Consider the following 13,293-nt stretch of genomic DNA (forward strand, 5'->3'; position numbering starts at 1 on the left):
CAAAATCTCCTGGAAGATGGCTGCATTGACTTTGCACTTGATAAAACACAATGGACCAACACCAGCAGATGTCACGGCCCCCCAAATCATTACTGACTTCAGAAACTTCACACTAGACTTCAAGCAGCTTGGATTCTGTGCCTCTCGAGTCTTCCTTCAGACTCTGGGACCATGATTTCAACATGAAATGCAAAATTTACTTTTACCTGAAAAGAGGACTTTCAACCACTGTTCACTGTCCAGTTCTTTTTCTCCTTAGGCCAGGTAAGAAGCTTCTGACGTTGTTTCTGTTTCAGAAGTGGCTTGGTAGTCCTTTTCCTGAAGATGTCTGAGTGTGGTAACTCTTGATGCGCTGACTCCGGCTTCATTTGACTCATTGTGAAGCTCTCCCAAGTGTCTGAATCGGCTTTACTTGACAGTATTCTCAAGCTTGTGGTCATCCCTGTTGCTTGTGCACCTTTGCCTACCCAATTTCTTCCTTCTAGTCAACTTTGCATTTAATATGCTTTGATACATCACTCTGTAAACAGCCACCCCATTCAGTAATGACCTTCTGTGACTTACTCTCTTTGTGGAGGGTGTCAATGATTGTCTCCTGGACCATTGCCAAGTCAGCAGTCTTCCCCATTAGTGTGGTTTCAAAGAACAACAGATACCCGGAATTTATACTGTAGGGATGGTCATTTAATGAAACTCAAATGTAAATATTCTAATATTTTGAGATACTGGATTTTGGACTTTCATTAGCTGTACGCTCTAATCAACAAATTAAAAAAAAAATTGAAATGTTTTACTTTACATGTAGGGAATCTAGTATAAATGAAAGTTTAATTTTTTTAAATAATTTACAATAAAAAAATGAACTTTTTCACGATATTCTAATTATATGACCAGCACCTGTACAGTAGTTAGCTACATTTGGTTAATATGTTGTAGCATAGCTTACTACATAAAGTGATAAAGTGTAGTTTGACTGTAGCTTCAAGGGATAGTTCATGTGTAGACATGTTTAGCAGATGTTTATCATTTTGAAAATGACATTTTCCAGTTAAAAAAATGCACATAAAACCGGAATGACGTACATGTGCTATACTTTAAAGTGCCCCAATTATGCTATTTTGGATATTACCTTTCATGTAGTGTGTAATATAGCTGTTTGTGAATGTAAAAGGTCTGCAAAGTTTTGCATATGTTTTTATTGCCTCCCAAACTAAAGAATCAATTCTGAACTGCCTGAAATGAGTCACCCCTCTTATTCCCTGCAAGAATCTATGTAGACTTGTAACTAATTTGCATAATGCCCATATATGGCCTTTATCGGCTGCCCTCGAACAAAGTCTACTTTGACTTGCCCTCAACAGTAGTATAGCTGAGGTCTGGAAGAGTTTGCTTCGTGTTGTCGACATGTCAAGAAGACGCTGTTTTCTGTGCTGTGAAAGCAAATCCACTTTCCAATGCACTTCCAAAGGATGAGGACTCGGGATCGAATTGAAACAGAAAAACGTTGATCTTTGTAGCCAATCACAGACATATCTGATGAGTGTGTGAACACAATGGCCAATCAGTGGTGTTTACGAATCCGTTCAAAGCGCCACATTTTAAAATTTCACAATTTAAGTTTTGACAACACTAAACCATCGTTACTGTTTGTATCACTGTGTATACAAGTGCTGAGGAAGCCTATGGAGCTGAAATTCAAATACGGTAATAGGTGTTTCGCTACCGACACTTGCCGTAAGCAGAAGAGCAAACACAACAAACTGGGCCATCTGACCAATCGGAGCAGAGTAGGCTCTCTGAAAAGAGGGGTTTAAAGAGACCAAATTGTTTACCGAACCGTTTCAGACACTGTAGCAAATGAGGTGATGCTGCAATGTATATTATAAGAAAATTAAAGTGTTTTTTGACCTTGGATGCATGTAAATCTATTGCAGAAGACCTCCAAAATTAGGAACCTTTAAAATAGTAAAATAGGGGCACTTTAAAGTTCACCCATAAATTAAAAACTTGATGCACATTATTTTACCTGAAAAATGTAATTTTCAAAGTCTAAACATGTCTAAAACATCCCTAGTTGGATATAAAAACAAGATTCATGAGATCAGTTTCCAAGATGTAAATGATAACTTATGTTAATCTGCTTATTCTAAGACATTCATCAGATGTTTATACACAGCCTTACTAAAACTTGAAGATCCACATGTTTACTGGATGAACGCAGTTTCAGAGATTATTCCTCCCTCTGAAAACTATTATGAAACAAATTCATTTAAATATACCTCTGAGGGTGCTGTCAATCTTCTTCTCTGTGCCTTTGTCCCTTATGTAGAACGTCACATTCACTTCTGGCTCTTTGTCATACGCAAACTGGCATAAAAACAACAGAATGTGTCATTAAACATGCAAACAGATAGAGACAAACACATCTCTGTATTTGGAACAACTGTGTGCCAAAGCAAATTCTCCCCAGATGTCTTTGTGAACCTGATCACTATGTATTTGCTGCGCCCACATAGGACTGAGCCCTACACGCACATGCGGCTCAATAGCTGTGAATGCCATATTGGCTGGTGCTCAAACTACAGAAACAAATCAATGTGTGAACAGAGAAGTAGGGAGGAAGTGAAGGAGACATAATAGGAGGAGGAGTGGAGCGTACTGACCTCATATCCCTCAAAACTGTACTTTGACCCCTCAGCCTCCACAGTCACCTCGCCCACCTGTTTCATGAGCTCAGTGCCAATCTGAAAGGTTTTGCCCTGAGAATGATGGAGAAAGTGAACTTTAAAAGGCGGCATTTTACTATAAAAACAGTGCCAACAAATGGCCTCAGAGAGTTACTGGGTAAATATATCTCTGATTTACACTGCTCTCTGAAATACCTGACTCTTAATGGCTGTGTTTTGATAATAAAATAAATGTAGTTTAAGCTATATTTTTGAACTTTGTCCATGGTAGTGATGCACAGATCGCAGTTATATCCGTGTGGACACTAAATAATCTGAAGGTCGGGTGGGCCAAGTAATAAAAATAACATTCTGATTAATTTCTGGTGGGTCGAGGGTGGATGAGATAAATCATTAACGATGGAAATAATGTGTTTAAAGCTTAATTTTTCATTAGACACTTATTTGCAGACTTCATTAAGCCATACAGTTGCAGGGTCCACTTGTTTAAGCAGCAATGGAGGCAAAACAGATCTGAGAGAATTGTTTTAAGTAAAGTAGTTATCCAGGATGGATCAAATGCTGGGTATGTGATAGGTAACGGCTGGGAAGCACTGTATGTATATGACAACTAATAAAGCCCAAGTCTTTCTTAGGGCTGATGATTAATTTTTAACAGCGGATTCGGCTCTAGCGCCACGCTAGAGCTGATCTGCGCATCTCTAGACCCTGGAAAGATACATAGTTGGGCATAGTTTTGTGTCTATTGTTGCATTTCATATATTATGTATAAACATTACTGTTTAAAAGTTTGGGGTCAGTATGATTTTTATTTTATTTTTTAAATAATACTTTAATTCAGCAAAGAATTAAAAAATAAAGACATTTATAATGTTACATTCTTTCTATTCAACTTTCTATTCAGCAAAGTATCCTGACCAAAATGTATCACGGTTGCTAAAGACTGGAATAATGATGCTGAAAATTCACAGGAAAAAATAAAAATAAAAATAAAATAAAATAAAATAAAATAAAATAAAATAAAATAAAATAAAATAAAATAAAATAAAATAAAATAAAATAAAATAAAATAAAATAAAATAAAATAAAATAAAATAAAATAAAATAAAATAAAATAAAAAAATAAAATAAAAAACAGTTATTTTAAATTGTAATAATATTTCATAATTTTACTGTTTTTAACTGTATTTTGATCAAATAAATGCAGCCTTGGTGAGCATAAGAGATTTCTTTCAAAATCCTACCGACCCCAAACTTTTGACCGACATATTAAAATAAATAGAATTATGTACAATGAATTATATATATAATGTACAATATATAAAATACAATATACAAAATATATTATATACACTGAAACAAAATATATGAATTTAATTAATTCAAGAAACTTAAATAAATATCTCATTTTCATTTACTTACAGCATTTAGTAAGAATCTAATTAAATAGCAGGATAATGCACAGCCACCAGGTCATCACAAAATGAACCCATTCTGATCATACAAGACCACTCAAATCACCTGCAGCTGACTGTACATTATCCCTTACATATTTTTGGAAAAACTTATTTTCATCAATAACATCTACTGTAGCAATGCCTGTATTTTACCGAATATTTCTCTAGATTTTTGCCCTGAAATTGGATGAGAGTTTTGAAGCCAACAGGTATAAGAAGAGGTTCAGGGATCTCAAACTGAGGACACCTGCCATCCTGCAAGAATAAATAAAGGGGAAAAAAATTAAATAAAACTATTATTATGTTTTGTTGTGTCACCAAAAGATGGTTGCTCACCATATATTAATGCACAAACAGGCATATTAATTTTTACGCATGCATACGCATCTAACATGACTCACCTGCATGTGTTTGATGATATAATCGCCCTCGACAGACTCATCTCTATCACTGCATGTGTGATCCTGAATGTTCCACTGGCAGCCCCACTTACTAGTCACACATGCGATGCACCTGTAGAAAACACAACCGACCAATCAGAAGGAGGGACAGAGACTACTCTAAAGTACACATTTTAAAAAAGCTGCCTGATACTCACGGGGTATTCTCCGATCCTTTCACCACAGCTGCGCAGTTGTACAACTCAAATGTACTAGATGCCACTTCAATGCCATCATTCACTGTGATCTTCACTGGCACTGCCACAAAATCTACACACATGCATATAGGAAATTGGAATCATGTTAGCTTTTAGGTAGGAGGAATTCATATGACCAATTTTGAACTTTTAGAGCTCAGTGGTCATGGGTGCGATTCCCAAGGCTATGGGTTCGATTCCCAAGAAAGGCACGACCTGATAAAAGCTTCTGCAACTCTAGAATCAACAAGTTAAATTTCAAAATCTCTGGTAATAGATTCAGCTTCAGTGTAATTGTTTCATCTGATCAGTCTTCAAATTAAAAATCACAAAACTAGCAAATCACAAACATGAAGAAATGAAAAACTATTCATGCCTGACCACATTTTTAGGCATTCTGCTCAACAAACACCATCTGTTTGTTCAGGGAGTAAAGGAGGCAGCGAGAGGACGGCATCACAGTAGGTGATTATTAAAGTTAAAGGCAAACAGGATGCTCTTACCTTGTGTCTCAGGTGTGGGCGGTATGTCATTAGAGGTCGGGAGATCACAAAAGACATTTGTGCCTTCCATAGTCGCATGACTTTTGTAGTCACCAAACACACATGTAAGTTTGTCAGAACTGTTGATACTGGGGAGGGAGGGGATGCTTATCGTCACCTGCAAGTTTAAACCAGAAAATATGGATTGAAGAGTAAACATATAATAAAATATATACAAATATGTTAAATATATCAGTCAACATTGAAATGATGTGTTTTGTAACTGTTTATGGTTATTGGATAACAGTTTTTAAATTTGAATATTTAGGGCTAAAAAATAAATGTTTTACTTAAATAATTATAACATACTTAAAAAATAATAATAATATTATTTAAGTATATTATTTTATAATTATTAATAAATTAAATGTTTTAATAAAATAATTATAAACATACTTAAAAGATAATAATAATAATAATAATAATTATTATTATTAATATTATTATTATTATTATTATTATTATCTTTTAAAGGTGCCATCGAATGTTTTTTTACAAGATGTAATATAAGTCTAAGGTGTCCCCTGAATATATCTGTGAAGTTTCAGCTCAAAATACCCCATAGATTTTTTTTAATTAATTTTTTTAACTGCCTATTTTGGGGCATCATTAACTATGCACCGATTCAGGGCCGCTGACCCTTTAAATGCTCACGCTCCCTGCCCACGGAGCTCGCGCTTGCCTTGAACAGCATAAACAAAGTTTACACAGCTAATATAACCCTCAAAATGGATCTTTACAAAGTGTTCGTCATGCAGCATGTCTAATCGTGTAAGTATGGTATTTATTTGGATGTTTACATTTGATTCTGAATGAGTTTGAGGCTATGCTCTGTGGCTAACGGCTAATGCTACACTGTTGGAGATATTTATAAAGAATGAAGTTGTGTTTATGCATTATACAGACTGCAAGTGTTTAAAAATGAAAATAGCGACCACTCTCGTCTCTGTGAATACAGTAAGAAACGATGGTAACTTTAACCACATTTAACAGTACATTAGCAACATGCTAACGCAACATTTAGAAAGACAATTTACAAATATCACTAAAAATATCATGTTATCATGGATCATGTCAGTTATTATTGCTCCATCTGCCATTTTTCGCTATTGTCCTTGCTTGCTTACCTAGTCTGATGATTCAGCTGTGCACAGACGTTAATACTGGCTGCCCTTGTCTAATGCCTTTAAACATGGGCTGGCATATGCAAATATTGGGGGCGTACATATTAATGATCCCGACTGTTACGTAACAGTCGGTGTTATGTTGAGATTCGCCTGTTTTTCGGAGGTCTTTTAAACAAATGAGATTTATATAAGGAGGAGGAAACAATGGAGTTTGAGACTCACTGTATGTCTTTTCCATGTACTGAACTCGTTATTTAACTATGCCGAGGAAAATTCAATTTTTAATTCTAGGGCACCTTTAAGTATGTTATAATTATTTAATTAAAACATTTATAATTATTAATAATAATAATAATAATAATAATAATAATAATAATAAGTAATATTATCATAAGTACTATTACATTTTTAAATGATTTTTTTTTTCAAATCACTTAATATGATTTTATTGATATCCATAATAAGTGTTTGATAACTTTTCCTGTTCTGAAAATTACAATTTTAAAATTCCCTGGCATTTCCAGGTTTTGCATGACTGTGGAACCCCAAAAATATGCAATATGAAAGATGAAACAATACTGATTTCAGCAAATAAGTCAGGAGTATACTGCCATTATTCATTACAACCGATCCAGGAAGTTAATTACGGTATACAGGAAGCCTCTTCGATCAACCATGACCATTTGAGTTTCTTCTAAGACATATTAGAAATGCACGAAGAGTGCTCTGTGCATTCATGTGGTATGATACAATAGTTTCAGGTGCCTTGTTTACTAACTTTATCACATCAGCTCATGAAAAAAGGATTAGATTCACAGACTGGATCTGTTACAGCCAGTAAATATCAATCCTGAGTCAATCCTTAAGAGGTTAGGGTTTAAAGTAACTGCAGACTGTATCACAGTGTGTACGTGTTATGCTTTAGTACCTGTGTACTAGCTGTTTTCTTGCAGCTGATGTTGGGGGGCTCAAAGGACTGAATGGTTACACATGTTTGTTTTGGACTCCACAACCAGGCATTCTCTCCTTTTCCCTTGTGACAATCTTTCTTCCTTGTACAACTGCAGGAAAAGAAAGCAGACAAACATGGGTAATGAGCCACACTGCATTTGCTTTAACTGGACTGAACACAGGTATCTACTACAGTACATAGCACTTGACAAAATTGGATTATGGATTATGCCATAATTAAAAAAAAAAATCTAAAACATACTTTAATAGAGATGCAAGTCACATGACCCATAGGAGCAATGGGTTTTAGTTTGTCTGACAGTAGAAATATCAAACTCTGATGTAGTGTGGCAGTGTTATTACTTGTCCTCTCCTTTTCTGGACAAGAATGCCCAAATGATATTGGGCTTTTGGTAATAAAATGAATCTAACAGACTTACCGGCCCTCCAACACACACCAGCCACAATATGGGTCCCGTTGGGACACACATGAGTGACAATCATTCTTCTGCTCACAGGCCTGCACTGGCACTTTGGCGATCTACACAAAAGAGAAGCAAGACAATCAAGACAACCTTTTTTCTGGATGTTTGCACACACAAAATTTCGATTAATATGTGCCGCACCTTTAGGACCCAAAGGTTATAATCAGCAACTAAGAATTTGAGGTGTAAAGTAAGAGTGCAGCTTGTTATATATAGAGATATAAGAAGCACTGGTAGCAAAACCGTGTGCACAAAAATACAAAACAAACTGCCAAAGACTATAGACATAGAAAGATGGTTCACTCCTATTAGTTATGAATGGGAGAAACTGCAACGAGCAATATGGCAGAAGACTTCTAAGTAAAGGAGCCAATAGCAGATTGATAAAGTCATTGCGTCACTGCAGCTGCCATTAGAGCTCCGGTTCCCATAGAAACCCGAGACTCACACTTAGGACTGCACATGTGCATTGGCTCATCTAGCCTGAAAAATAAGCTTTTTTAACGCTATTTGAGCATAAGAAACAACATTTATGGGACAGTTCATGTCAGATTTTGTTGCTGATTTGAAATATGTTATTTAATTGTGAGTTCGCCAAGCAGTTTTTGAGATTTCAGGATTCCCCCATTCAAATAGATAGAACTTGCCCGAAATAACTGTCTGGAGATGTTGCAAATATGTCTGCCATGTGAAGAGACTTTGTTTTGTTATGAAGTGAAATATGGCAGTTGACATGAATGATACACTTTAATGGGATAGTTCACCCAAAAATGAAAATTTGATTTTTATCTGCTTACCCCCAGGGCATCCAAGATGTAGGTGACTTTGTTTCTTCAGTAGAACACAAATTATGATTTTTAACTCCAACCGTTGCGGTCTGTCAGTCTTATAATGCGAGTGAATGGTAACACAATTTATAAGAGTCAAAAAATATGCACAGACAAATCCAAATTAAACCCTGCGGCTCATGGCGGACTACTGAAGAAACAAAGTCACCTACATCTTGGATGCCCTGGGGGTAAGCAGATAAACATCAAATTTTCATTTTTGGGTGAACTATCCCTTTAACTACTATGCACTCAGCTTCTTGCTTCTAATATACTAATATATGGGCCGTCTTGTTCATTCATAAAAAGATTGACGGGAAGAAAACACCTTACAGTCTTCTGATTGGCTAAAAGAATATGAATACAGCCAGCTGTTAGATTTTTGTGGCAGTTTACAGAGTCTAGGGATGTCACCAAGATGTGTGATATTACATGACATCTGTATAAATTTTCTTTGTCATTCCATTAAAAAGAACAAAACAAAAAACAAACCTTATTCAAACAGATTTTAACCAGTGGAGGATCTCAGTTGACTCAACGTGATCTAAGTGTTGTGGATGTGTTCATAAACAAACCTTTCTGCCAGTGGTGATGTACAAGTGGTCCAAAGATGAATCAAAAAAGAGGTTTTTGTTCACCGCACCATCTGTGCGTTCCCCTGGAATCCTGTGATAAAAGTCAGGGCGGCTGGGGTCAAGATGCACCTGCAAGCGAAAAGGTAATTCATTAATTCGTTTATTTTGAAAAGGCTTTTATCCAAAACGACTTACAAGTAAACACTGTATTACAGGGGTAGTACTGCTAGAGCAAGTCCTGGGTTTAAGTGCTCAAGTGGGCTCATAAATCATCCATCTTTGGGTTTGAACCAACAATCTTTTGGTTACCAGCCCATATTGTTAACCACGAAGCCAGACCACCACAGCAGTCATACCTCAAGGGCTTAAGTGAAATTTAAAGAGAATAGAAACCAGACCCTGGTATGGGACTCACCTTTAAGACATCTGCTCCACTGGTTCCCAAGAATCCCACCGTATGCTCATTCTCCACCGCTACAGCTACAGCTGTCATCATGTCATTTCGGGTGTAGATGGGTTTGACGGACAGAGCGTACTCAGGTTTACTGGCTAGTGGAGATGGCAGGAACTCAGCGCCACATTTATATTCCTTTAGATTCGATTCCTTTTGTTGGGTGAAAATACACAACACATTCAAAAAGGTTGTAAACGACCATACAACATAGAAGAAAAGCTGAAGAAACACAACAACTCACCAGTATTTTAGTCTTGCAGATGGCTTCCGTCTTGGAGACATAGGGTGAATAAACGGTTTTTGGTTTCTCGTCCCCCAGAACTTCTCCTTTATAGCAGGATCCAATCACCTCATCAAGCCTAGAGTTAATGCTGCTGAGTGGGTACATGCACAAGGCTGATCGACTGCTGTCCTCATCAACACTGAACACCGCAAATAGAACCTTATCGTTCACATTCGAAGAGGTGATGGTCCTAGCCAAATGTTCCCCAGGTTTGGCCAGATATGCCGCTTGGATCTTGTTGTACATGTTCTCCTGTTGTTCGCTGAGGGTGCAGTTGAGCTGAAGTTCGGTGTATGAATAATAATGATGATCATCCTCACACAGGCGCACTACAAAAGTGCTCTTCCTGCTGTCGCTGGCGCCCGAAGTGCGCGAGAACAGGAAGTAGATGTAGCCATTATCCTTGAATGCGTGGCGAAAGTCATGGAAAAAGCGATGGGCATAACCGCTTGATTGCACAGAAGCTTCAACCATGTTCTCGAATACATCCATTTCCGAAACTTTTTCCTGCAGCAACCGAGTGCTGATGAGTTTCGAGCTATCTGAGCTACCGTAACCCTTCCCCACTAGAAATACGCTAAGGTTAGTATTAGAATTAACATCTGTAAAATAAGAAATGACCCCCACTACTGCAACAGACTCCTCGGTGGTGGCCACGTATGTCTTCTCGCCTTTGGTGTCACTGTAGTACACCGTTTTTTCCACACTGTTAAGGTTTAACAAGGAGCAGATGCCCCTGAAAAGGCTTCCGCAAACAACTAGGGTGCCATTGGCGGAGTTAACTAGTAGGAGTTTGTTGATGTTGTCCGATTCCTTTGCGTTAGTGCAGTGTGAAGTGATCGGTGGAGTGCATTGTGGGTTGTCATTCTTGGGGCCTGTTACAGCAATGCTCTCCTTCTCTAGTTTATAGTTCAGCTGATAGATCATATTTATGGCACCAAGGTAGATTCGGCCAGTGTGAGGGTCCTGAACAACATTGTTGATGACTGTATCAGAAGAGAACGGTTTTTGAATATCATCACAGTGAGATGAGCCAAAACACAGCAGAAGAGACAGCGCTGCCAGGGCCCTCCACGCCATCTTTTGAAGAGAGAGAAAGAAAACAAGATATATTTCACATTAGAGGCCAGCGACCAAGTTACATGGCCTGTGCAAAAGTCATCACCAAACCGCTGGGGTGTTTGGATCTAATAATTTATTCAAACATACACACAATCCATGCATACAGTGACATTCAATGAACACACCTAGGGGAAAAAGAAGAAAAGCAGTTTTGTTAAAGCTGCAGTCCGCAACTTTTTTTGTGTTAAAAATGTACAAAAATTATATAATGAGAATATACAACATGAATCCATTTTCCAAACCGTGTTTTTGTCTTATCCTGAATCATTATGGTACACTTATAATAAGTGTTTATATTCGGACTATTTCAGACCGGACTGGTAGGACTCGCCGCAGAGTATCATAGTAACTGCGTGACTCGCCATAGACATACACGGAGAAAAGTAGCTCCGGCTAGAATGTTCCTCCGCAAGACGCGTGCAGTTCTGTTTATTAACCGCTAGAGGGCCAAAAATCGCGGACAGCAGCTTTAAACATTGATATATGGAAAAACCTTTTTCTACCAAATCATGTGGATCAAGCAACATGGTGAAATTATATCATTATATATATATATTTTTTATTATTATATGCCAATGTTAGTTCAGGTCTTAAAATTGCAGGAAGTAAAACTTAAAAAAAGTGTATCTATGAGTTCATGAAATTTATTATATTAGTAAAATGATTCCTAATTTGAAACGTATACTTACATTTTTTTTTTTAAATAAAGTATATTATGTGTACAGTCACATGATGTATTGAAGGAAAAAATGTCTTAATTTTTGCTTGATGGTTACACATCAAAACATTTTCATAAAATTTAAAAAGTTTTTCAAAACTTTTTTTTCCTTTTTGGTTTTCTTGGACACTCTCATTTGTCATTGACCTAATAGACTTGTCTTAGCAGGCCGCACTAACGAGAAACGCACTTGAAAACAGACATGCTGGAGAATTTCTTTGGTACACATTATTATACTTTAGTGAAGTAAGCACTAGTCAGAAGTGGTACCAACAAGGACTAAGTTAAAAGAAAAATCGATCTGGCCTCTCAACTCTTCCCTCAGAAGGGTTGTAGATGGCAGCGTGATCTGACACGCCGATACAAGCGAAGCATTTCTAAAGAGGCTTGTCTTCCACCCCTGATCTCTTTTCATTCTCCTTTTCATCCATCCCCTCACCACTTCAGCAGGTCCTAAAAAACACTGGGGCGGAAGTCAAATGCTCATCAAAGGAATCACAAGGCAGCCTGATTCCAGCACAACAGAAGGTGGCTCAATGAATTATGGGTACACCCTCAGCAGGTGGGCCAAACAATCTTGTCCTACTTCCCGTAAACAAACTCTATGATAACCAGCATGCCATGCAAAGTTATTGTGTTAGAAAGGAAGATTTAATCACAGTTGTTCCTTGTATGAACATTCTTGAGCTAATTTTAGATGTTTATGAGTTCCAAGGTGCAAAAGTAGTTGGGGAAATGAAACACTAACCTGACCATTCATTCCATTACCAATACTACCCATAATTCCACAGGAACTGAGTCACATTTTCTTGAACATTGTGACAATCCTCTGGAGTGAACTTCCAGATAACTGACTGTGATGTTTAGATTGCCAGAGCACATTCTTTCACTGCAAACCGAATGGCAGGAGTCTTTCATACACCACTATCCTACGCCCAGAACTCATAAAGAATTCATGTTAAGAGTTTAGCGGATATTACAGCTCTTATTGGCTTTAATGACGGGACTCCAGAGACATGATATGAGGCAGGGCAGCAGTGACGGGCTTTTTCTCTTTACTTAGTGTCTGTCAGAGCTCTGGCGTGCAGGGTTTGCAATGAGATTATAGGTTACTGTAGGGGGAGTGTGTTAAATTGTGCTTGTGTGTGACTGTCTGGTGTTAACTGTTAATGGGAGGCGGTCTTTGCTGCTGATTCAGAGCACAAGGGCAAATTGTCTGGACTGTACGGCTTTAGAAAAATGCGACAGGAAGGAGAGGTTTTGGCAAATTGACAAGTTTCATTAGAATTATCTGGACTGATGATCTCTCTCCCCCCATACACAAGGTCAAATTATTAACAGAAACAATAATGCCATTATCTCAGTACAGACTTGATATTTGTGCTGAGTGTGCCATACGGCTCTGACTAAGGAAGCCATGTGATCACG

General features: G+C 37.5%; 1 protein-coding gene across 2 annotated transcripts in view; it reads right to left on the bottom strand.

Moving 5' to 3' along the window:
- The window catches only part of LOC125246404 (plexin-B2-like), a 124,193-nt gene that overhangs the window by 19,382 nt on the left and 91,518 nt on the right, over positions 1 to 13,293 (bottom strand). For both annotated transcript variants that reach the window (XM_048157342.1, XM_048157343.1), the window contains exons 3-13: positions 9,984 to 11,105; positions 9,704 to 9,892; positions 9,289 to 9,417; positions 7,842 to 7,942; positions 7,379 to 7,511; positions 5,285 to 5,441; positions 4,743 to 4,854; positions 4,546 to 4,657; positions 4,298 to 4,399; positions 2,664 to 2,759; positions 2,280 to 2,367 (exon numbers count right to left, since the gene is read on the bottom strand). In XM_048157342.1, the coding sequence (XP_048013299.1) occupies positions 2,280 to 2,367; positions 2,664 to 2,759; positions 4,298 to 4,399; positions 4,546 to 4,657; positions 4,743 to 4,854; positions 5,285 to 5,441; positions 7,379 to 7,511; positions 7,842 to 7,942; positions 9,289 to 9,417; positions 9,704 to 9,892; positions 9,984 to 11,105 (2,341 nt within the window). The remainder of the gene's footprint in view (positions 1 to 2,279; positions 2,368 to 2,663; positions 2,760 to 4,297; positions 4,400 to 4,545; positions 4,658 to 4,742; positions 4,855 to 5,284; positions 5,442 to 7,378; positions 7,512 to 7,841; positions 7,943 to 9,288; positions 9,418 to 9,703; positions 9,893 to 9,983; positions 11,106 to 13,293) is intronic.

This window comes from Megalobrama amblycephala, linkage group LG14, assembly GCF_018812025.1.
Source record: "Megalobrama amblycephala isolate DHTTF-2021 linkage group LG14, ASM1881202v1, whole genome shotgun sequence".
Lineage (NCBI taxonomy): Eukaryota > Metazoa > Chordata > Actinopteri > Cypriniformes > Xenocyprididae > Megalobrama > Megalobrama amblycephala.